This window comes from Pseudopodoces humilis, chromosome 8 (genome assembly GCF_049639895.1).
Source record: "Pseudopodoces humilis isolate 2021_Gansu_Grassland_sample_001 chromosome 8, ASM4963989v1, whole genome shotgun sequence".
NCBI lineage: Eukaryota > Metazoa > Chordata > Aves > Passeriformes > Paridae > Pseudopodoces > Pseudopodoces humilis.
In genome coordinates, this window is record NC_142207.1 from 10504739 (window position 1) to 10529293 (window position 24555).

Sequence of the window (24555 nt, forward strand, 5' to 3'; positions counted from 1 at the left end):
AAGAAGCTGAACAAGGCTCATTAATGATAAAAATACTTGTCCTTTTTAAAATTTATTTTTAGTTCAAAGTGAATCACAACTTCCTGCCCCTCCCTCTCCCCTCCTGTGAAGACAGAAGTACCTCCAGATCAACTTTTTTTGTTGTTTTAGGCATCAAAAGTGTAACACATTTCAGCTGCTGCTGATACAGGTTTTATAGGGATGACTGTCAGAGAGAGATTGTTTGTGCAACTCCTTATGGAGCAAAAAGGAAAAATCCCTTCTACAAATGCAGATAAACTTTTGGAATGTAAACAGGTAATACACACAATTACTGCATTACCAGAAGTATTATGCATTTAGTATTATGCATTTCTCAGAACAGTTGAACATAACACTTTACAACACATATTTGAAATGACCCAATTGTAACTTGAAGGGAAACTGTGTACCCTATAAGAGTAACCATGTACCCCTATAAGACAGTCATTCCTGCCATAACTTACAGATACATTGACAGTATTGATGCCAAAGGAGGGTTTCGTCTGATTTCACTCATGCTCTGCTGATTTTTAATGTGTGGCTTAATTAATTCAATACATTTTATAAAGGTATGTAAACAGTTCTGATTTAAAGACCAGAGAGGTTTAAATGAAATTAACAGATCTGGACTGGTCAATGTTAATGTCTTCATTAACTCAGATAACCTTATTTATCCCTGAGCACCTTAAAATTATTCCCCCCAAATCTCAGTCAAGAACATGTAACTATTTCACAAGAATGTAAAACTTCATTTGAATAAATCTGTGTCTTATAAATCCCATTTTCCTGCACTGATTTAAACAAAACATAACAAAGGAAACCCAAACCAAACCGTGTCCCCTCCCCTTCGTTTTTCACATGTACTGCAATACCGGAACAAAAATTCCACCCTAACAAACAACACCACCTACAGACACATTACAGACTACAAAAATATTGCATAGGAGTGTCAGTGGGCATAGTCTCCCAACATGAGAGAAAATGCTAAGTTTTCTTTAAAACATTATGGCAACATTCTAATTTATTTTCCTTTTAAAAATCAAGTGGTTTCACTTTATTTCAAAATTGTACAAAATGGCCATGGCTGTTTATAAAAAAAAGTCTCTGTCTTGAGAATACGTGAAGTCTCAGGTGCATCAACTAAAGACCTGGAACCATTCACAGTGCAGCGGAAAGCTTCTTTTGAGGCAGAAACTACAATTCATCCTTCTTCTTTCCTACTCTTTCATGATCTCTTTCTCTCAGGGTTCGCATGAAAGCAGTGAATCCAGACTCCTGGTTTTGAAGGAAGAAAAATATGGGTCATATTTTTACCAACAAAGCAAAACAATGCATCAAGAACACTTTGAGCTTCTGTTTCCCAGCAGAATATAAACTAGGGAGCAGTTATTTAGTTTCTGTACCCCACAGCAGAACAGAAACTACTGCTTCTGCATTGCCTCATCGTGCCATGCTCGGGTCCAGTGCTGCTCCACCGCAAGGGGAAAATATCCATGCACATCCCACATGTTAAACTTTGAAGAGATGGGACACAGAGAAGAAGGTCTCTAAAACTCAGAGGACAAGGTAAAATCTGTCACTAGAAGTGCCATTGATACCTTTTTGTTGGAAACACTCAAAAACCATTTTCAAGCTGCCTTTGTATGCTATTTGTGTCCTTTTAAAAGCTGCATTCTTTGTTGACTATACACACATTTGCCACCCTCTAATAGTTTTGATCACAATTGTCCTCCTCCAAACATTCCAAAGATGGAAATTACAGTTTTTTTCAAGTTACTATTAAAATTATTATCAAAAATTTCAAACCTAGTTGTCTAGATGCCAACCTCTGTATTTCAACAACTTATGATTTAAGGCTGTTGAATGCCAACAGTTTCCTTTTCCAAGAAAAGCTGTGAACAGAGCTCTCGGGCATTTCAGAAGGCTCAGATGGGTGGAGGTTGTTGGGATACCTGCGTACTGGTACCCTAACACTGATGTTTTTTGGGTGACTCTGCTCCCACCCAGTCTGAGCATTTTTGCATTTAAACAATCACAGAACACACCACTCAAAACTGGTGATGAAGACAGAAAATACCAAAGGTAGAGAGGAACTAACAGAAGTTAAAGACGAAAAACAATACTGTGGAACAACAAAACCAAATAAACCCAAATGAAACCACAAGGCTGGAAAGCTTTTAGGAGGCTGAACAACCAAAATCTTTTCTAAAACTATTTGCTATTCTTCCACTGAAAATAAATGAAATGGCAATCTTCAGCCGTTTGTCACCTGGAGACATCTGGCAATCAACAGCCCCCATGACAGACACTGTGCTAAGCACTGCCTCCAGCAGAACCATGATAAGAGGTAACAAACCCCAATTCAGTGCTGCACAAGCAGAAGACCCCAGGCCCTCAGAGAGGTGGAAGGGGAACAGAGCTGCCATCAGCAGAGAGACTGGGATGTTACCCAAGAAAGGGTTGGCTGCATAAAGGGGATTTGTTAGTCCACTTTCAACAATATGGATAAACATCTCCTAACTCCTGTGGCCTCAGAGCACTCCTGTGTTCGATATAAATTTTTTTAATCAGCCACCACAGATCCTTTCTTTCAGATATCATTTCTCTAGGAATGGGTTAGAGATGCAAAAACTGCGGCTGAAGTCTTACTTCAAGCGTTGGCTACTGCACCTATCTTAAGAAAAGATCCAGAATTCGAACTAAACACAGTATCCATAACAACAGCTGGATCAGCACCATGAAATGGTAATTACTGGAGTCCAAGGATGCTGAAGAAAAATGGAAGGCAAGGCTGCATGAAGACTTCCCCAAGATCCTGACTAACAGACAACCTCAAAACCTTGCTTTTTAATTCATGCTTTTATATAATTTTCTGAGCTCTAATGGCAGCAATAACTTTCAGGCAACAATCTTTTTTTCAAAATCACTGCATGGCTCAAAGACCCCAAGTTTTTCTTGCAGACCCCAGGCAATCAATGGCTGCTGAGAAGTAACCTCCCTCTAGGAGGTTACGACAAAGGTGGCCCACAAATAATTGAATTGCTTCCTTATTTTCAGGCACTTTACAACCACTGAAGGCATTATGCCATTTCTGCCCCCAATTCTTGCACTCATGGCATATAATTAGCTGGCCACAGCAGGACAAAAGAATGAAACTTCAGCCCAGGGGGTAGATGGCACGATTTGTCTTCCCATTCTGAGTGCCAGGAGTGAATCTGATTTAGGGCAAATGAGATATTTACTTTCCTCTAGTCTCCAAAGGACAGCTTTGTCCTGACTATAAAACCAATGGTCTGTCACCATTTGGCAGCCTGGCAGACCTGTAACACATTTGCAGAGTCCATGCGATCCAGAACTGACAGGAGTTAAGTCCTGTATATTCTGGCATTTCTGCCAGCAGCACATGCAATAAACCCTTCCCTTTCACTCAGTCCAAACTCACTCACAGACTTCAGCTTAAAGAATAAAATATACAAAGAGTATTACCAAATCTAATCCTTTTTCCCCTTCTCATGTTCCTAAAAATAGACCAAGAGTGTTCCTAATGCAGAGATGTACAGGGGTGTGGTACACTATGATTCATCCATGTAAGACAGCATGGTAAAAATTCACTCAGCAGTTTTCATTTGCCAGGCAGGACAGGCAAAGGAGACTTTCCTCCCAGTACCAGGTGATGACTCTTGCTTTCACTTACCCCTCGATCTCCAGTATATTTTTCCACAAATTTCCCGTAGTTGTAATAGTTGAAGGTGGGGTAGCCATCGACCCCCTCCTGCTTACACAGGTCGTGATTCTGTCCTTTGGCACAGTCCACTGCAGCGTAGGCAATCTGAAACACAAGAGATCACACTGAGGCAGGAGAAGAAGAAGAGATGAAGAGATGAAGCAAGAGCCCATTTCATGGTGATGCTGCTGCAGCTTAGCCTTAGCACTGAGAGAGAGCCAAGTCTTCTTGCATGCTTCTGAAATGGCTCAGCTGTGCAGGGAGAGCAGAGCACGGTCATCACCTGGGCTGTGCAGCTGCACAGCATGTTCAACTCACAGAGCAGAAAATCACCTTCACAGCATTCCCACTGAGCTCTGCGTTAGACTCCGAACGGGAATATCCACAGGCTGGATTAATAAAACCAAATCCAGGCACGGTGGTCACAGCTCTGTCAAGCTGCAAGATTTTTTTGTAGCTACAATGCTACAAGATTTTTCCTCTACTTTGGTTTTAAGTGATGAACAGTGACAGTGGCTTTGGTGACAGTAATGACCCACCTAACCCAACCTCATTCCTGTGGCACGGGTAACACTCGGAAAAGTTACCAAACGTGGCTGGTCACTTACACAGCCTATTCATAGATCAACGATTTCTACTCCAAATAGCTTTTCTAAACTCCATGCAGTTCTTCCAAGGTCAGATGGGGATGGGTGAGAGGCCAGAGCATCATCTATCAAGTACTGCACATAGAGGAAAAGGGTGCTTGCTTACAATCTCAGCCTGGGTTTGTATTTCCTTTCCTTTCTTCTTCCAGGACTGTACATTATATGCAGCCATTAGCAAAGTGGGCTTTAATTCCTTCTGAAACCTCTAGATGCTACTGTCACACAGACAAACCCTGAGTAGGAAAGAGCCTGCCACACTTGCAGCCTATTGACAGTGGAACAACACCCTCAGTCCCTGCCTGCTTCCACAGGCGAGGAAACACAGCCTCACAGCCCCAGAGCAGCACCTCCGAACATTCACATCCTCTGTGAAGTATTGAGGAGGGGCTGCCCTTAACAGTTCTGATGCTGAAACAAAATGTAATTCATAGGCTTTTAATCAAAGCAACTGAGCCCTGTGCTGTGATTTCATCCTGACTATTCCTGTGAGCAGCAGTTTTGGCCCTGAGTGCAGGCTGCTCACATGAGCTCTGCCTTCACAGCCCAAGCCAGGCCCTGCTGAAGGGCAAGCATGGTAAAGTACAACCTCTGTAAAGAAAACAGACAAATTAGAGGAACAACTTTTTGCAATTTTTTTGTGGATTACAATTTATCAAGTGCTAATTTCATAGCAGACACATCTTAATTTGAAATTTCCGTTCCACAAGCCTCCTTCAAACAACTGATCAAAATACCTTTTGCTTGCATGACTTTAGAGTTATGGTTGAACTGTTCTTCCATAATTAAAAGATCACTTAATATTCCACAAAGCCCTCCTGTTTCATGGTGACACTGTCAAAATGAGAAAACCTGATCTCATTATCCTAGCAGTAATTAAAGAGATTGGCAAAGCCAACTTCAGTTAATTTGCTTGTTTTGTTTTGGCTTTGAAAGCCTGACAAGACAACACTCGGTATGATCTCGCTTGGTCTTCAAGTGGGAAGTACTAGATAAAGTGAACAGTGTTCTTACCTTAAATATGTGGTTTCTGATTTTAAACATTAATAAGGCTATTACAGAGCCAGGACTCTTGAGAGCCATTAAAAACATATATGATGCCATTTTTTTTTCCTTTTTGTAAACACAAAGACTCCTACACATTCAGGGCAAATTTAAATAAAAGGTTAGGACTAATAAATTGCAAAAGAGTTTCATTTAAGTATTTCTGCCTTCCTGACCTTAGCAGCCAGCTAAAATTTAGGGCTCTATTGGCTACTTCTGTGTAAGGAAATGCTTAGAATGGAGACAAACATTTATTTCACGACACAGCATGAAGGTAGAAGTCCTGATTTCCTAAAAACTAGAAGAATAAATAAAATAATCTTTTTTCTCACTGCTCTAAATATCACACAGGGAGATATTACAGCCAGAAAAAAGGGAAGGTATGCATGTGCTCATCCAGATCTAAGTAGCTGGTTTGAGACATGAAACTGTTGTGACTGATGACCCATCTGGTCTTAGTGTCTTGGAGATTAAGAAAATTAGTTTTTAGTACACTGGAAGGAAAAGAGAAGAAGGAAGAGAAACTCTCTTTATCTGTACCTCTGGAAATATCTAAACTTGTACTGGCTGGAGCAAAGAGTCAAATTTAATTTGCAAAAGGCTTTTGTGAAAACAGCCCCCAGTGAGGAGAGAGTGCAGTGCAGGAATGCAATGCTGTAAGCTGCTGTTAACCTTGTTCAGAACATCTTCACCTGTTGCCTCGGAACAGACTGATGGATGTTAAAGAGATGCCTTCTGACAGAAATGCTCAGTAGTGTCCTTGAGACACAGCCCTCCTCTTCAGCACATAAGCTGGCACATCTGTGCATTAGTTGTGCACACAAAGATCCCAGTCTAAGTCTGTCCACAGCAGCCACATGAGCCCAGTGCTGTGTCTAATACAAGTCTAATGGTGCATCTGGAATAGCATTTGGGGGTCTGTCCTCCCTGCAATGCCCCTAAAGCAAGCTCCCACACAGTCCCGCCACTGCAAACACTATTTTGAGCCCAGCTCTTCAGAACACACACGTTTGGTTATTTTTACAGCCAGTGAGAGAAGAGGAACGGTGATTTTCAAAAGCCTTGTAACTCATACAGACGTGAGCAAAATTTCATAGAGGAACATCTAATTCCCAAGACTGTATCTGAGGCTGCATTTCAATGCCTGCTGCCAACAGTGGCTGAGTAAGAGTACTTAGGAGAGCTTGAGTGATTACTTTAGAGTGGAAATGTTAAGGCAGCCTAAATATAGAGGTTGCTACCATCTCTGTGCATTCATTATCATAGCATCACAGTCCTAATTGTCTTGCGTGTCTCACAGCGGAAGATCAAATATAGTGCACTGAGAGAAAAGTGATGCTAGAAAACACTTGTAGCAAAACACACTTTTGGACTGAGGACCAATTCTCATCTCCATTCCATCAACTCCAGACTGCTGAACTCTGAGACACACCAGAATTTCAGCAAATAGCACTGATGCCCTTCGCTTCTTTCTGTTTGCATTTTCATGGACTGTGAATAAGGAGCTCCATTGCTGACAGAGGTCTGTCCTACCAGAGTGAATTCCTGCATGGCTGTACTGAACAAAAAAAGATTCAGAATCCTGGCTCAAGAGAGCCACTGTACACTGTACACTATAGGTACACACTGTAGGGAAACGTCATTCTCAACCCTCTTAGCAACAGTCAGCTTTTCTCCTTCACTAAAGAAGGAAACTGAAAAAAACCCCAAAAAACTACTCCCAAAATGTGGTTAAAGGCTTCTGGAGAATATTCCTCTCAGAACTGATCTTCACATTCAACTACCAGCAACACAGAAGTGCACTGGAGGTTAGAAAGAACTACATGCTTTGACCTGAGAACCTACTAAGTTTATTCAATCCAAAACTGCAGACATATTAAGCATAAGACATCCATAATAGGTGCCCAGGAGCCAAGACACTTGGCATCATCTCTCACAAATTCCCTCTCATCAAGGGAGTAAAAACCTGTGAGAGAAAGTAACTCTGCTAACACTGGTCTAACATTTATTGTCTGTGTGTATATATATATACGTCCATTATGGAAAAATCCAGTGTAACAGCTTTCAGAAGGCAAGATTGATTTTACAGAGATTTTGATTGTTAGGGCTAAAATTTAATTTCTTGATCTTTCCTCTAACCAGAGGGGAAAATCCACTGAAAAAATATTTCAGGGAGAAAAAGCTGTAAGTGCTGTATCTGCAACATGCACAAAACTCCACGGGATTATGGATTCTGTATAACCCAAAGCTCTGCTGCCTTAGATATTGACAATACATCATTATATACACGTCCTTTCTTCAGAGCCAATGCTGCTCAGTAGCTGTAGCAGGAATAGAAATGTTATCAAATGAAAAGATAATCAGGGACTGTGAACCCCAAAGGAAGTTTCTTGGAGTACATCCAACTTTTTTAATTTTACAAGTAGTTCCTCACAAATGGTATGCACTCTATAATAATTAATAGTATCAGGTGAGGATGTACAGTAATGCACAATAATGATAACAGCAACAACAATAACCCACCAAATAAGTATGCATTTCTTCATAGTCAGCATAGGTTAATATGAGTCTAGAAACACCTGGGTCTGAAAAATATCTTTACTTGAAGAAGGAATCCCACATTTCATGGTTCTACCAAAAAATCAGGAGCATAACTACAGAGTTGCAAACTTAACTCAGCATGGCAATAGACTGTGAGCAGTGTACGAGCAGCTCGGGGGAAACAGAGCATGGCATATTTTTCAGATGAAGAGGACTGATGACAAAAGCTGAACAGTTGCAAAAACCAGAACTTTTCATTTAGGTGCTTCAGTAGAAGTGGAGCTATGCTGAAAATGTGATCACTGATCTCCAGGTGCCCCAACTGTAACAGAAGGGTGATGCCTTATTTTGTTAATAAGTGTTAGAAGGAAAAAGAAGTACTGGCAGTATAATCTAATCATACATCAGAAATCACTGTTCCCTTCCAACAGAATTATGAAACAACTTTTTGGTCTACAGGGATCTTACAGGTAAGAAACACAATTACATTCAACGGTTCAAAAAGATGTGTAGAAAATTGAAAGTGGGATCCCTTGACCTTCCAGGTAACTCCTCCTTTCTGTTCTTAAAGCTTTCTTTTTAACAGTTTGCCACCCAGTCACCACGTGATGATACAGTAAAAATAACCCCCTGCAATCCTAGCTGCTCTTCTGTTAAAATATGTACTGCCACACACTGGTTTATTGATTCAAGAAAATAAATCTCTGCTAGAGCTAATATTGACTTTTGTTATGAAAATGGAAGTGAACAGCTAACTGAATATTGATTTGAGAGAGGAATGATATTTGATAAGCTTAAAAAAAAAGTAAAAACAAAATTGCAGCATGGAAATAAATGCTTCCAAACAACATTTTAAAAATATAATCAATTCCAGATGACAATTACCTGATTACTAGTAAAAAAGTCTGTTCTTGCCAAATGTCTTAAAAGCACCTATAAATAAGACAGATGTGCATTCTTCCCTATGATTACTCCATAGGTTTCTATTTATATCACCTGTTCCGGATCCTAACAGCAGTTAGGGACTGGTCTGCTAAAACTTGTTGCAATTTAGCTACTGTTCTTGAAATGAAAGGCCTTGCAAATGGGAGATTCATTATTGCCCAGATGTGGCATGGCATCATTACAGGAGGTGCAGTTCATCAGCTGTTCTCAAAGCAGGCCTATTTACAAAGGGGACAAACATTAGTACAACATGATGGACAGTGCTAATATCACCATATTTAATGAGTCTAATTAAAAAGAAATTAAACACTTAATTTTTAAGCAAACAGGGATCAAATTCCTTGCCAAACTAAAATATTAACTCATTTGAATAATGCTGTACACTCATTTGGTTGGTATAGTAATTTTAAACTGTGATTCACAGTACACACTGAGGACCCAGCAGTTTCACTGCTGACTGACCCACTAACACCCCAGCTCACCCCATTTGCTGCACCCTTTCCAGCAATTGCTGCCACAGCTGTTTCTCTGGGAACTCACTAGAATCCAGCTGTGGTGCTCTGACTTGGGTCAATGCATTTGTACAGGAGCAGTCTCCTGTGAAAATAGGAAGATTGGTCAAAGTGCAGCCCCTTTGCAGGAGTGCCAGAGATTTGTTACTGAGAAGCCTTGAAGAGTCAAGAGCTTTCCTTCAGCAAATCCAACCTGGAACATCACAAATCAGTTCCCTCAAGCTGAGCTTTAGGATCAGCCAAAGGGCAGAATGCAGATTTTTTAAAAAGATTCAGTTTTCAAGAGAGACTGTGGAGAAGTTACTGAACATGCTTCCCTGCTCTTCAATCTGTTCAGCTAATTTGCATTTTCTGACGTTCACTGGTCACTGCCAGAACTCGAGCTGTGGGTCACTGGCCAAAGGCTTTCACCTGGCAGCTGTGTGCTAAGGCCAAGCACCCCAAGCTAAGAATGCTCTAGATGGCTTTCCTCCCCCACTTTTTTTCCCTTTTAAATAACAGAAACAATATGCTCACTGCCACTGGTGTAGCCTCTCTACTGATCTGGTCCTACTGGCACTGAATTTGTCTGGGAAGATGGAAAGACTGGAGGTTTGTGGGTCTCAGCCTGAGCCATGTTTTGCAGCAGCCACAGGACTGTCCCAGGCCAGTGAGCAGGTTGGGGATTCTGGCTAAAACCACCAGCAGTGACGTGGCCAACGAGAGCTGACATTTGGGACCAATGTTCTGAGCAGTGCATTTTTAAACTCCAACTCCAGCAGTGCAGATGATGAAAAAGTACAGAGCATTACACACAGCCCCAGGGGAGACGGGGGTTCTGCGCCAAAACCACCCCCTTGCAGTCAATCTGCAGAGCCAGAGACACGTATTTAACAGCTTCAAGCTCTGTTCATCTTCAAAATTCCAATGTAAAGACTCAAAGTCTCCCAAAGGATACCTTTTAAGATACCATTTATAACCAATTCAAGGCTGGAATGTTTTGGATTGTTCTTCAGCTTCTGCAGGATTAAATGTTTAATTAAAATAATTTTCTTTTAAGAAAAAGATACAGTTTAAATGCTAAAATACTCTGTTAAGTGAAAAACCTTTCTCCAGGGGAAAAAAAAAAAAAGGACACTAGTATAGAAATGAAGTAGTGAAAAGAATCTACTACCTAAAATGAAAATTTGTAATCTTGCCCTGTTCTTGAAGGAATAAATACTTCTTTCTCTTAAGCAGTGATTTTACCAAAGTTTGAAACCCTGCAGAACTACAAATTAGTTTGAAGGCTCAGTCTAGTTTGAAACATGGGAATATGACCTGTGCTGCTTGTGGGAACAGCGAAGTGCCCTTCTAAAGTCTATACTAGGTTTGTTTTCTTTTCCACAATGGCACAAACTGGCAGCTGGAAGCACCTTGGCAGGTTATAGCTGTACACAATTAAATAGGGGCTCCCAACATAATCAATCCCTGGCACTTTCATAAGTCATTGGGGTGGAATAACATCATTTTCCCTAACTGCACACACCTTTTTAAAACTGTACCAGCCTTAATATTCCCTACTGGCTCTCTTGTTCCAACTCATTACATTTTATATCTCCCCACTTCAGCCTTAAACTGAAGTCAAGAGTTACAACCGTCAATCACTGCTCTGCTCTTGGAGTCCTTTCATAACCTGCAGTCTGAAGGAAAAGCTTCCCAGGCCTGCATTTCCCACCAGCACCCTGTCCAACTAATTGTGCCATGATTCAGATTGCTTGTTAATACATCCTCGGGCTCTAATAAGCAAGTTTCACATTGTTTGGTACATTTGTTTCACATCCTCTGACTGAAATGTTAATGAGTTCAGGAAAGAGAGGCTTCTAGTTGGGAACTACCAGAGAAGTGGGAAAACAAGGATACTTTCTCAGAGATCTTGGAAACAAAGAAGTAACCAAAAGGCATCTGAGCAAACTAATTAACAGCAGGAGAACTAAAAGCTGCATGCCTGTGATCCTTCTGTGTGCCAGAAGGCAGAAGCGATGGACTCCTAATTTATGCAGTCCATGATACAAGAATGATTTGTTTCTTGTCAATCGGACACATTTTCTATAAGTTACAGAACAGATGAGAGGAAAAGAAAAAAAATTACAAAAATTCTTCTGTTACAGAGTACAACTGTTACAAAATTACCTCTTCATTTAGAACATGGAAGAGGATAAACCATTTCAGCTGTATGGAACCTACAAGGATTATCTAGTTCAGCTGCCTGACAAGTTCAGAGCTGATCAAAAGTTAAAGCCTGTTGTTAAGATGTTGTCCAAATGTCCCTTAAACACTGACAGGCTCAGGGCACTGACCACCTCTCTAAGGAAACTTGTACCAGGAACAGATCACTCTCTTGGTAAAGAAGTGTCTCCTACTGTACAGTCAGAACCTCCCCTGGCACAGCTTTGAATTATTCCCACATGTCCTGTCACCGGATTCCAAGGAGAAGAGCTCGGCATCTCCCGCTCTGTTTCCCCTCCTGAGGAAGGTGTAGAGAGCAATTTCCATATTAAATTGCCAAATCTTTTTCTTGGCACACCTAAACACAAAGCAGTTCTGAAGTTGGAATAAATTCAGAGATCAGAATGAAATACGTTCACTGAAAGATATCAAACAGGTTCCTAGCTAGTTATCTGGTTAAATGCAGGGAAATACAGGGGCTTAAGTGTTTTTTGTTGCTTTTTTTTGTTTTTGTTTTTGTTTTTTTAATCCTAGATCTGCATGTGCTCAGTTAAAAAATGGTTCAGCTGATGCAAGGAAATTACATAGTATGATTCAGCCATCAGATACATTTTCAAGGCCAAAGCACCAGGGTCCTAGAAGAGCATCTGGGGCTCAAGTCAGCCAGCTTACAGAAAGATATTATATTTTGTGCTATGCAAGCAAGGATTAGTTAGTTATATGATTAAGGTCTTCAGGACTATCACACAACTTGTGGTTTCTCTACATGCACTCCAACAGCTGACAAAAGTTGAAGGGGAATGGAGATTATATGAATTATCTTTATTTAATCCCTCGATGAGAAAGAATTGTGTTTTACTTCATACAAAGTAACTCTTACACAAAGACTTAAACATAAAAGACAGCAAATTAAGGAAAACAGAACAGGTTGGAAGTATAACTCAATTTGACCATAAAAGATACAACCCCTATGATACAGATACATTTCTTTTAGTCTAACAGCAATTTTATCTACAAATCTATTACCTTATCAATAAGCAAAGCCTAAAAAGTTCAAATTATGGAAAACATTCTTAAATATCACAGAAATAATTAACAGCAAGTTACCTTGCGATCTTCTTTAAAGACTTCAGCAGCAGTTGTGAAATGTGGAATGGCATTTTTACAGTGAGGACACCCTGTTTGACACAGAAAGAAAAAGACAAACTTAAGTTGTAGGAAAGATACTGGGACAAACTAAGACACAAGGTGAATCAGTGGAAAATTTGAATTAAAAATCGCTCTAGACAGGAGCTCTCCAATTCTGGAATGAGCAGGACAAAGCATGTGTAGACCACGTGTCAGCTACATGAAAGTAAGCACATGTTTTAAATCCCTGTGACTTCAAGGAGTTTAGGTGTACATTTACAGTACATGACATCCCATAATAGGGGGCCATAGTGCAGGGGGCTTTCCCCCATCACAAGCCCCCAAAGGGCACTTCAAGAGCACCAGTCACAGGCAGACCACTGCCCTGCTCTGTACCTCCTGGTATTGCCAGGTAGGTTGTTGCTGCTGTTGCCACAGATACCAGCTACATTTGGGCATGAGAATAAAGACAGCACAGCTGGGAACAGAAGGAGGTTGGAAGTTGGAAAGGAAATTCCTGGGAGCATTTATAAGTATTTGGGAATGGCCTGTGTTAAAGCCAAGCCACTAGGAACATAAGGGAGGGGAAGAGAAGCAAGTCCAATAGGCCAGACATCTTTCATGGATGGAGAGCAGATGTCCAGTCCCAGGTTAGGATGACTGCAGCTGGCTTCCCGGGGGACCTTCCTGCTGTTCACCACAACTGGGCAACCCCTGAAGAGTTTTACAGCACACAGGAACCCCAGAACTTTGTATGGGAGATACTTCTTTGTACCACTGCATCATTGAACAAAAGGCCAGCTGTTCCCTTGCTTAAATACACACTGATTTTACTCAAACATTTCACAAGGAGTCACAGAAGGGAAAGTAGAACTGTTCCCTTGATTCAAGGTTCAGATATGAGTGCTCTTAATTCAGAAGAAATGTCTACAAATTATTGTCTATGAATAATCTAAACTACTCTCAACTCATCATCACTATACTAAATAAGGCTTTGAAAAGGAAGGTACCTACATATGTGTAATAAATTACTTTTTTTCAAACCCAGCACAGAGATCCCAAGCAAAGACTCAGGACACTATTTTTTGTTTTGATGCACATTAAAAAAGCAATGGACGCACTTCAGTCAAGCCTGTGTAATGCTGGCAAAAGAGTTCATCTTGCTATTATTTCTGGATAGGAACCGAAAAATCACAAATTAGTTGCTCACAAGCACCAATTACAGCTTATGCTACTGTTGTTTACCAGTATTTTACATGATGAACAAGTGTCTGTGTTACTTTAGAATCAGGACTGAACAAATGCCCTTAGGAGACTTGCAGCCACCCTCCTAAGCTACTCTCACTCAGCTGACAAGAAAAATAGTGTCTGTGCATAAACACTGCACACCCCTTTCCATAAAGCAAAGGCTGAATACCCCTTCCAGCTTCACCAAAATGTAATTTCATTGCTTACATGCACTGCATTGAATTTTAGAGCATTTCTTTCTTCAGAGTAGGATTCTGAAAGCACTGCAGTGACACACCTGTGTAAATACACTGAGAGTCTATGCAGTAGCTGAGAATACCAGAAAGTCAAGGGGATGTTTCCTGCGAAACTGAGGCACTTCTGTAAATCCATCTTAATGGCTTCAAACTCTTTCTTTATGCAGCACGATGGCAGCTGTGTTTTAGTGGAAGATAGCACAGTGTCCTACAGTTTGCAAATTATTAACCTTGTTAAGTCTTCCAGCATTTGCCTGAAAGAAAATGGTTAAGAAAGAAAAGGAGGAAGAAGAAGAAGAGAAGAAAGAGGAGGAAGCTAGGGTTTCAGGCTGCTCCCATGTCCATCAGCCCACTTTGGTGACCCATTTTCTCTCTTACCACTTGTCTGGCTTGACACTGAAGAGCCTGCAGGTCAAGCCTGCCTCTTAACAAATCCTGGGTAGTTTCCTGTACTGTGGGGGGACTGCCTCGGTTGACTTGTTAACACTGCTCTACACAAATAAATCAGAACTGGTAACAACATCTAAAAAGAATTTCAGAAACAGAAAATGGATAAAAACCAGGCACCTCTAAAACAGGAACACTTGTTCTTAACTACATGCTGCAGTTTTTCTGGAAAGCACTTCCTTCCAACTGTAACACTAAAACATAAAGGCTCCTGAAAGCTTAAACATTTCAGGTTCCCTGTTTTGCTTATGATCTTGAGCTTGAAATTTAGATTTCACCAAAGAACATCTTTTAAACCCTCAATAAAAGATATTTCAGGACAGTAAGGCCTCTCTCAAAGCCCCTAGTGAAGTTGTAGCAGGTAAGAGCTCTTCATGAGCCACATTCCACAAGAAATTGAAAACACAAATAAGAAGCAAATTCTTCCACACAAAAATACCAAATCCATTACCAAATCACGAGAAGTTACCTTCATTTACCCATCTGAAGCTCCATCCCTCCTCCCTCTTCACTTCTCTCTTGGCCCAACGTTCTTTCTTTACTGCACCGTGCTCACAAAACTAAAACACAACCATATGGCTTTTGGCAGAGCTGCCTCCAAGTCCAGTAGGCATTTTGTTAGCCTTGGACATCCATCCACGGAACAGATGTGAATGCTACACTGAATTCCCAAGGAGTTTCAAGGAGTCACAGAAAAAGGGGGAAGGAGCACATCATATGGAACAGCAGAACTTCATCTGTTACAACTTAGAAGGATTGCCAAATGCAGCAAACACTTGGAAGTCACCCAATCCAGTCATTCTATTTAAAGCACACATGCCAAAAAAAATAAAAGCAGAGGTTGATGTCTTCATTTTGACAGACGGAAAACTTGTTCTCCTCATTCCCTCTTCACACCCACTATCACACGTTTATTTTAAGTGTTAACACTATCTTCTAGATTCGAAAGTGCAAGGAAAGGAAATGTACTGAGCACAGTACATGAGGATAGGAAGTGTGCAGCCTCCTTACAAAGGATTTTTCAGATGGGCTGCAATGGAAAGAGATTAAACCTGTGGCATATGAAGGTGTGGGTAAAGTGTAAAGAACCAAAAGGTCCTGCCCCTTCTCAGTCACTATGGACTAAACAAGTAGGAAAATTCATTTTAGTTGAATAATTTGGATCCTATGGTAATCACAGACTTCCTGCAAGGACAAGAAGTGAAGTTTTAACTAAGCAGCAGTGAAAGCAGCACTTCTGGGAGCAGAGCTTTCTAACACAGACGCAGGGCTTTGCTTTAACAATTTTCTTTTTTCATTTTTACAACAGTGTCAAATTTGATCTCAACAGGGTTAAGAGCAGATGTGAACTGAACAGTAATTTCCTGTGCCTGACTTGAGAAATGTGAAAGAAACCTGCTTCTGAAACATACAGCCTTACCACAGTATCCCAATACTGGCACTCAAAACCTTTATCATTCCTGCACATCTCAAGGATAACTCCATTTCCTAATGCAGAAACACAGTTGCATCACCTGGTAGGAAAACAAGAGAACTTGACATCTCAGGCATGTGCAGTAGCATGTGCTGAGGCCATTCCCTATTCACAATCAGCAAACAATACAGCTTTAATAGAGCTCTGGCCAGGCACCCAGCTTTGTGCTCAGAATTTGGCCCTCTGGAAGACCCGCCATACAGTCCATGGAGGCATCTGCTCCCCCTGACCTGCCAGGGCACAAGGGCTGCCTGCTTAAATCACAGGTCCCTGGATCCACGTGAAACACCTGCAACAGAGGAGTTCTGAAGTTCTCTTTGCCATTGTACTGCAAATTTAAAAATTTACACAAAACCAGTATTTTCTACAAGGTTTTTCTCCACCATTCATATTGTAAAGTTGGTAGGAGATGTGGTACAGTCACAGCAGGCACCATCACATTCCTCACCTTGAAAACCAAGTAGCTCTCAACTGAGCCAGTAGATGAGAAATATGGTTTCTGTGGGAAAAATTCAAGAGCAATGGCTGATGAACAGCAGATGAGGGAAATCAAGCAAGCAAGCAGGCTTCACTCAGAGCCATTATCACTGAGAGGAGAGAGAGTCAGATTAAATCTCCTCTAATTAGAGAGGCATTTAAAGGAAAGCTAGTGGGTCTTTAGGGAGATGAAGTGGCGGAAAATATATAACCCAGATTATTTTCCATGGACTGCATTTACTGATAGCAGGAACAATCTCAAGGTACATAACCTTTACAGGTTATCTTTGAGGAAAGACCCAAGGATTTGCATTGGTCAGCATTGGTTTGAGCACAGAAAGGGGCTGGAACTTCGTTCTCGTGGAAAAACTGCTTTGAAGACTGTGAAGAAGTAAAGAACTGCAGGGTTGAGCTGGATGTGATTTCCAAAATGATGCCACAACACATTTGTTACATGATGTACAATGAAGATAGTACACGGGGAAATAGAAAAACTTAAGTAAGTGTTCACATCACCTTGTAAACTGATTTGTTTTTTAAACAAAAAGCAAACTGAGGAAAAAAATAATATAAACACATCTTCCAAGTAAGGTTAAGAATGACACAAGACTGATATGATGTCATAGCATTTGATAAATTTTCAGACATAATAATACCCTGTGAAAACATTTTCCATAATTGCAGGATCCCATGGGATGCAGAAGGGATGCAAAGAGGATTCTGAAGCAGTGGAACAACCTCTTGAATAACCTACATGTCTTTATTACATTCAAATGGAGGATTTTTCATTGAACAGTGCTTCCTTTCTTTATCAATTGTTAAGAGGTAACAGCGAGTCAAAAGTAAAACTTAAGAGATTCTTAAAACTTCAGTGTACTAAGGTATTAGGACCAGATGGCAATTCTAAAGATGTCTTGAGAGTAGTGCATGAAACAGATGCACCCTGTTGTACAACAGTCACCTCATTACATTTAAAATAAAATTGTGGCAAATTTTCAAAACTGCCGAAAGGAATCAAGTCCTCTTTCCAAAAACATAGGTTTCTATTTGCTTAAATATGAAAAAAAGATCCTTTAAGTTACTTCATGCTTTGTTTAATTTGAAACTACAAAGCTCAACGATATAATATAACCTCTCTACAGCTGAACAGTATAAGGTTAATTCAGTTTCTTTAGAAGAGTGGAAGCTGTATTAGCATAGCACATAGAAGAAAGGTGAAGCTGTTTTTTAATGAATATAAATCAAAGGCTAACAATTTGTACAAAATAGATAAAGGAAGCAAATGGACATCAAAGCAGTATCTACAGTCAGCAGAGGTAATAATGATTTAAGTATAATTTAAGTTGATGTTTTAAGTATATAAGGGGCTTTAAATGTATTAGAAGCAAAAGAAATCCAAACAATGCTAGCAATATAGCTTTGAAAGAAAATGATGAAGTTGTCAAAAAGAACTTCACTGAATATATAAATTAAGATAGTAAGCAGATGTGGAGAGGGCCTCTATGCCTGGCACCTCTGAAATGCTCTTTGTAGTTCTGGGCTCACAAATCAACAGTGAGTTCAAACTGGAGGGGATTCAGAAGACCCATAAGAAAAACAATAGAACTGAAAGACGTGTTTCATGGCAAAGGGAGTCAGGAAGCTCAGTGTGTCAACAGGTTAAATCCAAAGATTAAGAAGTGGTAGAAATCGAGAAAAGTCAGTTTCTAAATTTCATTATAACGAGCTATTCAAGCTGGCAGCCAGAGGCTGAGTAAGCTCCAGAGCTGGCTGCATGCTGCAGCAAGTCAAATTTAGATGGAAATTCACATTCCCATCACTAGTGATTTTTAGTCTGAAAGGAAATGGTTTTCTAAAAGAGAAGCTTTCACACAGTGGCTCTCTACCTGATCAGAAGACAGCTGTCCTTGACTTGCATCGCTGAGCTGAGACTGCTACAGCAGTGACATGGTCTGGCTGTCCTCGTGTCACCATCTCCGAGCGGCCAGAGCTGCAGGAGCCCAGCACTGCCTGTGGGTCAGGCAAGGACAACAGCCCCTGCCACCCCTAACCTGAGCATCCCAACTAGAACACTACAGCAGCACAGATCAGGCATTTTGACTTCAGAAAGCACTACCTTATACCTTCTGCCCATCATTAATACATAATGATTTATAACCCTACTGTGTTGTTGCCGGGCATACATTTAGCATCTCGTACATAATAAAATCTTGATAAATAAAGTAACAAAGTCGTATGCATATATTTTACATGAGATTTTTTTTTCAAGGAGATGGTTTAAACACACACACATTTTAATGCAGACTGCTTTCATATTAAATACACTAACTTAAACTGTCAGTACTTTCATAATGAAGTCCTGGCCAAGTCCTTGGAGGAGATCTGAAAGCCCAGTGATTTGTGAGACTGTGGCATTTGTGCTGTCTGTACTCTACCCTCAGCATGAGAAAGGGCTCTGCTCCCCCCTCAGCCCCCAGCTTCCTTTAGTACCTCTCGATGGGTGATCTCAAATGCTTTAACTAATATCAATTAATTACGCTTCAAATTGCCCCTAAGAGAGACAGACATGATTATCCCCCTCTGTCATTACATCCAAGGTTAAATAGAGTCAGGAAGAGGTTAAGTGACTCACAGGGTTCACAATCCTGCCTGACAGGGAGCCGAGCTGCAAGGTGCTGACTCCATTTGTTCAGCTGTGAAACCATCAGGGCCTCAGAGGGCTCAGCACGTGGCAGGATGGAGCCCTCAGCGTGCAAAGTGCAGAGCAGAGAATGACTGTCCAATTCCCCATCTCTGCTTGAAATCATCACCGTTTAAATAACAGGGGTAGATAGTGCCCTCTGTTATTGGTTTTTAAATGACTGCAATTCTAAGCAAGTGCAAGCAGCAACTCTGCACAGCTATCAAAGCTCAGCTTGTACACTGCAGAGTCAAGCAAAGCCTGTTTCCACTTCAAAAAGTTCCAAGCTATTAACTAGAATTAAAACAAGAATATTACTTGGTCAATCAAGGAAAGACAGGCCACAGACATTAATTGCACAGATAAGAGCTGAAAAAGGGTATACTGCTTAAACCAATGCAATTTGTGTGGCTACAGGAGTTACTGAATCCACAGGCAGATTTGAGAAAGGCATTTGGAGATGTAAGTGAAAGGTTAATTCACTTTGTTTTACCAGTAGAGAACTGGAGAGCCTTTTTATTGCATATCTGGACCCAAAGCTCATTTGATGACATGACCTGACACTGTAGTATAATCATATCTGTAAGACATGAGATACTAGTAATTGAAAGATGGTGACGTGTCCTGTGATTTGAAAAATGTTATGAGGTTTTTAGTTAAGCATAAGGTCAACCAAGGCTTGTTTGACTACTCTTAACAACAGGCAAACTACTCCAGATTTTACAGCCTGCTGGTGGATTGTGATGAGTTTTTTCCCAAGCTATCTGAACTCTTATTTTGTAACACCTTGGAGGTACACAAATGAGACAAAACATACAAAACCCAAATTATTGGGAAAACATAGCCATGAGACATGAACAATTGCAACAGCAGCAACAAAGTCATCAGAATCAGGTCAATTTGCAAAGTGAGGAGAGTAAAAAGACTCAGCACAAAATTCCCGGACACTGTAGTGGATGATGTAGCTTCATCCACTACAAAAAGGAAAGATATGACTGACTGCACTGAATTACAAATGACATGCCAACACTTGGCATTTGGGAACAAGCAATCCTTTGAGATGGAAAGCTGCACAGCAAGTCACCTCTGGACACAAAGGGTATAAAGGTCAACAGATGCACCCAGAGCAAGCCTGGGTGCCAGTTCCAGCAGACCTGCATTTTCCACTGTCTCACTGGCCTGCGTAGCTCGAACAAAGCTGGCAGCAGCAGTTAACCAAGCCAGCATCAGCCCTGGTTAACTGCAAACATAGTTATAGAGCAAACAAAATAATTTGGCCATCTGACATGCCAGTGGACACTACTAATAGAAAACACACTGCTGAGTTAGCAACAGCCAGCAGAGCATTGGAATTTCAGCTGCACTGATGCTTAAAAGCAGCTCCTGTCAAGACAATGTTATACATCACCAAAAAAAAGCATTTGTCTTATTGGTAATGGGTTTTGTGACAATGCATAAGGATGGGTGGCATATTCATAATCTCTTAATGTACCCACAGTGACACTGCACCAACATAGCTGTGTGTCTGTGAGGAAAGAATTCCACAGGGCAAGAGCACACACTTTCCCTCCTCTTCCCTTCTCACAAGCTGGAGCTGTTTATATACAGGCAGTATTCTGCACACCACATCAAGCAGCTGTAGCATTTTAGGGTTACAAAACAAGAGGAGCTGGATCACCCCAACAACTTTTAGTTCAATGTCACCACTCCAACACAGCCACTGTGAGCACTGTGATGGTTGTGCACAGTCTGGGAAGTGCCTCAACTTCTGAGCTGAGAGCAGTTCAAACTGTTCTCTCAGCGCTAATTATTCTCCTCGGCACAAACACTGGGGCTAAGAGCAGTTCTGCCAGCCTGACTGCAGAGACCACTCTATAAATTCATCCTTTATCAAATGCAGCCTGTTAAGGGACTCTGTGGCATCAGCACTATTTACAGCGACAGGAACACACCTTGGTAATGCGCCCGTAACAAGAGCACCACTGATGCAGGAGAGAAAGCAGTTAGTGGCAGAGCTAACATATCAAAATTCTGCAGTGCCAGCCCACACAGGATTTAAAGCCTCATTATCAGAGGGTCCATACCTTGCCTCTGCCTCAGTCAACAACCAGAAAATCCTTCCTGCAAGGGTTTTTGCCTTGAAAGGGATTCTTTCTGTTCAGCATGTTTTTAATAATTTTTTGATAGCATAAGCTTCATTTACAAACATGCACATTTTGTTCAGGCTCTTTGATACAGCCATCTAATCAAAACTTAATAAGATGTGCTTGCAAGTGACAGGAAAACCTCTTGGTGGGAGCCAACCTGAGGCCATTGTGGGACACTAAATTAATCTCTGCTGCTGCTTTGCTCCACACATCTGAACTCATGAACTCAATTGTCGAGTATGTTCTCCCCCTCTGTGCATACTTCACACAGAATTATGTCACCCAAGTCTGCTGAGTGACCCAGCAGAGACCCAGACTGCTCATCTCAGGCCCAGTAGCCACAGGCTGAGGCCTCACAGCCAATAGAATTTGTCATGTTTTCCTACAGCAATGCAGCTTAACCAAAACACGGCATTAACTCCCCAAACCTGCCTACACAAAGGCTGAGGTATGGTGCAACCAGCTTTGTCCAAGCTTGCTCCAAAAAATAGGAATGATGAAAAGGAAACAGTAGTGCTTCCTTCAGAACATCCTTTTGATGACAGCTTGGGTCCCAGGGTGGGAGGAGCACACTGCCCTCCTGGCTGTCAGCATTTACAGCTAAAAGCCATGTGCACCTGTGTGTTCAGTGTGACCCAAGCTGGCCAGGACTCTCAGTCAAGTGCTTTTTGTCATTGGATATTCCTTGATGTGTAACTTGGACAGAAGAAACCAAGCAGTTTTTGTTGTGAAAACACAAAAAAGTAGCACACCAGGATACAGAATAATTAATATTTTGAACAAACTTTGTGAGTAAAATGAATGCAGGTTTGCTTAGCTCTCAGTATTTTATGCACTCCTGATGAAACACACAGGGATGGGCATGACTCATTTAGTCAGATCCCTGTCTGTTTTCTTACAGCTGAGGAAAGTCCTACCTGATTTCCCACTTACTTCTTAATGGTAGCCAGGAGTTGACTCATCAGACAGCAATGATGTCAATATTCCTGCTCCACTCTCTCTGTTTTACATCAGAACGATACCCAGCTACTATCTCCCACAAACACCTTAGATCAACACCCAGCCTTTTAATGGCTCCAAAAACATCCCAAAGTCGTCTGGGACTTTATCAGATGCAACACAGATTTGGCATCTGTATTCATTTCTTCCAGCCCTGAAAGAAAAACCCTACAACAAAGTTTAAGTGAAGAACCAAGGAAGTCCATGTCTCCAACTGCACATCCTCTTGCAGCAGTACAGCCACTTGCTCCATCCAAAAATACCTCATTAAAACCATCCTCAGGATGGTTTACTTCTGGTTGTTCTCTGGGTAACCCCTGTGGGTCAGGCTTCACCAGAAAGTAACTTTTTCCAGCTGATGAAGTTCATTTCCAGTGAAGTGAAAGTTTCAGTGCTGAACACAGAACAGGAAATCAGCTCCCAGCAAAGCATTTATTAAAAATACCCATTCTGTGAACCCTGTTGAGTCCCACAAATTAAGGCCATTTGGCAAGTCAATAACATTGGCAACTGCCCCCCTTATGAACCATTAAAAGGGAGCACTTTCCCCATTGCTGCTGAAAGTCTTAATTTTTTTAAAAGTGCTTATTAACCCATGTTTTGACACTAAAAGTAGAAACAGAATGAATTTTATAAGTGCTGAGTCCTGCCATTAAAAGTGACTGATCTAAAACCAGAGTGCCCTCCCCCCCATCATTTGGACCTGTTAATGACTGGTGTATTATATATAATTCCTTTCTGACACAGTTGATTCATTTGTAGTCTCCTTGGAAGCAGCAATCTCAACCAAAAAATGACATTCTTGTAACTCAAAAGAGGACATTTTCTGTTTCTGTGCAAGAATTAGCAGGGGCTGTTATTAAGCCTTTCCTGTTTAGGGAAAATCAGAACTGGATGAGAAGGGGAAAAAACAACCCAAACCAAAGTCAACAAAACCAAACCCCAAACCAAATAAAAACCCACTGTATCTCAAACTCCAGTATAACTATTCCTAGAAATACAGTATTGCTGTGTTGGAAGGAACTTCTGGAGATCATCTGGTCTAACTCCCTTGCTCAAAACAGGGTCAACTATAGCTAGTTGCCCAGCACTGTCTCCAGCTGGGTTTTGAATATCTCCAAGGATGGAGCTTCTTGGGTCAACTTGTTCAAGTATTCAACCACAACCACAGTAAAAAAAACACCACTTCCTCTAAATGTTTAATCAAACTTTCCTGTGTTTCAATTTGAGCCCTTTGCCTCTTGTCCTGTCCCTGGGCACTGCAGAGAAGAGTTTCACCTAGCTTCAATCATTCTTTTTTTACCTCTTAATTCTGTTTGAGTAACACAGAAAAACATCTCCAACCACAAAGACATTATTTACTGGAATTTTTGTTTCCCTTTGTGATTCTGACAACTAATCACAACCAACTGCTTCTATTTTGCACAGTTTTAAGTGCTACAGTAGTAGGAGGTTAAAATTTAATGCATTGTCAAAGTCAAATCTCAATTATCTGGAATAACGGAGTGGAGAGAGCACATAAAAGTAAAAATGCAAATAAAACACATCCAGATAAGCTATATGAATAGGGAGGACATAAGAGAAAGAAGAAAGAAAAGACAGGGCACTGATCCCAGAAGAGGCACCGATGCAAACGGGTCGGCCCAGGACACTTCGCTTTAGTGCTGCAAGTGTTGAACCAAGCTCTCGGTGTAGAGCACAGACCTACAGCCACTGCCCTCCCAACCCTGCCTGGTTCAGCACTGCAGTCCACCTGCTCTTGTGCATTTGGCTCACTTCCCAATACAGTCTGTAGCCCCCAAATCCTGATCATCCATGCACCAGGCTCCGTGTGCACACCAAACCATACTCAGACTAGTTGTCTCCTCCCCACATTTCTGGACAAAACCAAACAGTTATAAAAGTCAACCTGAAGCAGCTGATGGAACCCAGTACTCCAAGGACTGGAGGATGGAAAAAGTACCTTCACAACTCCCATAAACTCTCCCCAAAAGCTTCTCAAATGCTGGTGCATTAATCCTACTGCATTCAAATACTCCTCCAACCCCTCACAGTAGTTCCCACACACACCTGAGGCTTCATGCTTCCCTTCTGAAGATGG

General features: G+C 41.1%; 1 protein-coding gene across 2 annotated transcripts in view; it reads right to left on the bottom strand.

The window, feature by feature from the left end:
* Nucleotides 1-24555, bottom strand: part of PDIA5 (protein disulfide isomerase family A member 5) — a 98969-nt gene continuing 74414 nt past the window's right edge. For both annotated transcript variants that reach the window (XM_088058508.1, XM_005519649.3), the window contains exons 15-17: nucleotides 12726-12796; nucleotides 3716-3850; nucleotides 1-1296 (exon numbers count right to left, since the gene is read on the bottom strand). In XM_088058508.1, coding sequence (XP_087914634.1) covers nucleotides 1216-1296; nucleotides 3716-3850; nucleotides 12726-12796 — 287 coding nt within the window. In that variant the 3' untranslated portion in view covers nucleotides 1-1215. The remainder of the gene's footprint in view (nucleotides 1297-3715; nucleotides 3851-12725; nucleotides 12797-24555) is intronic.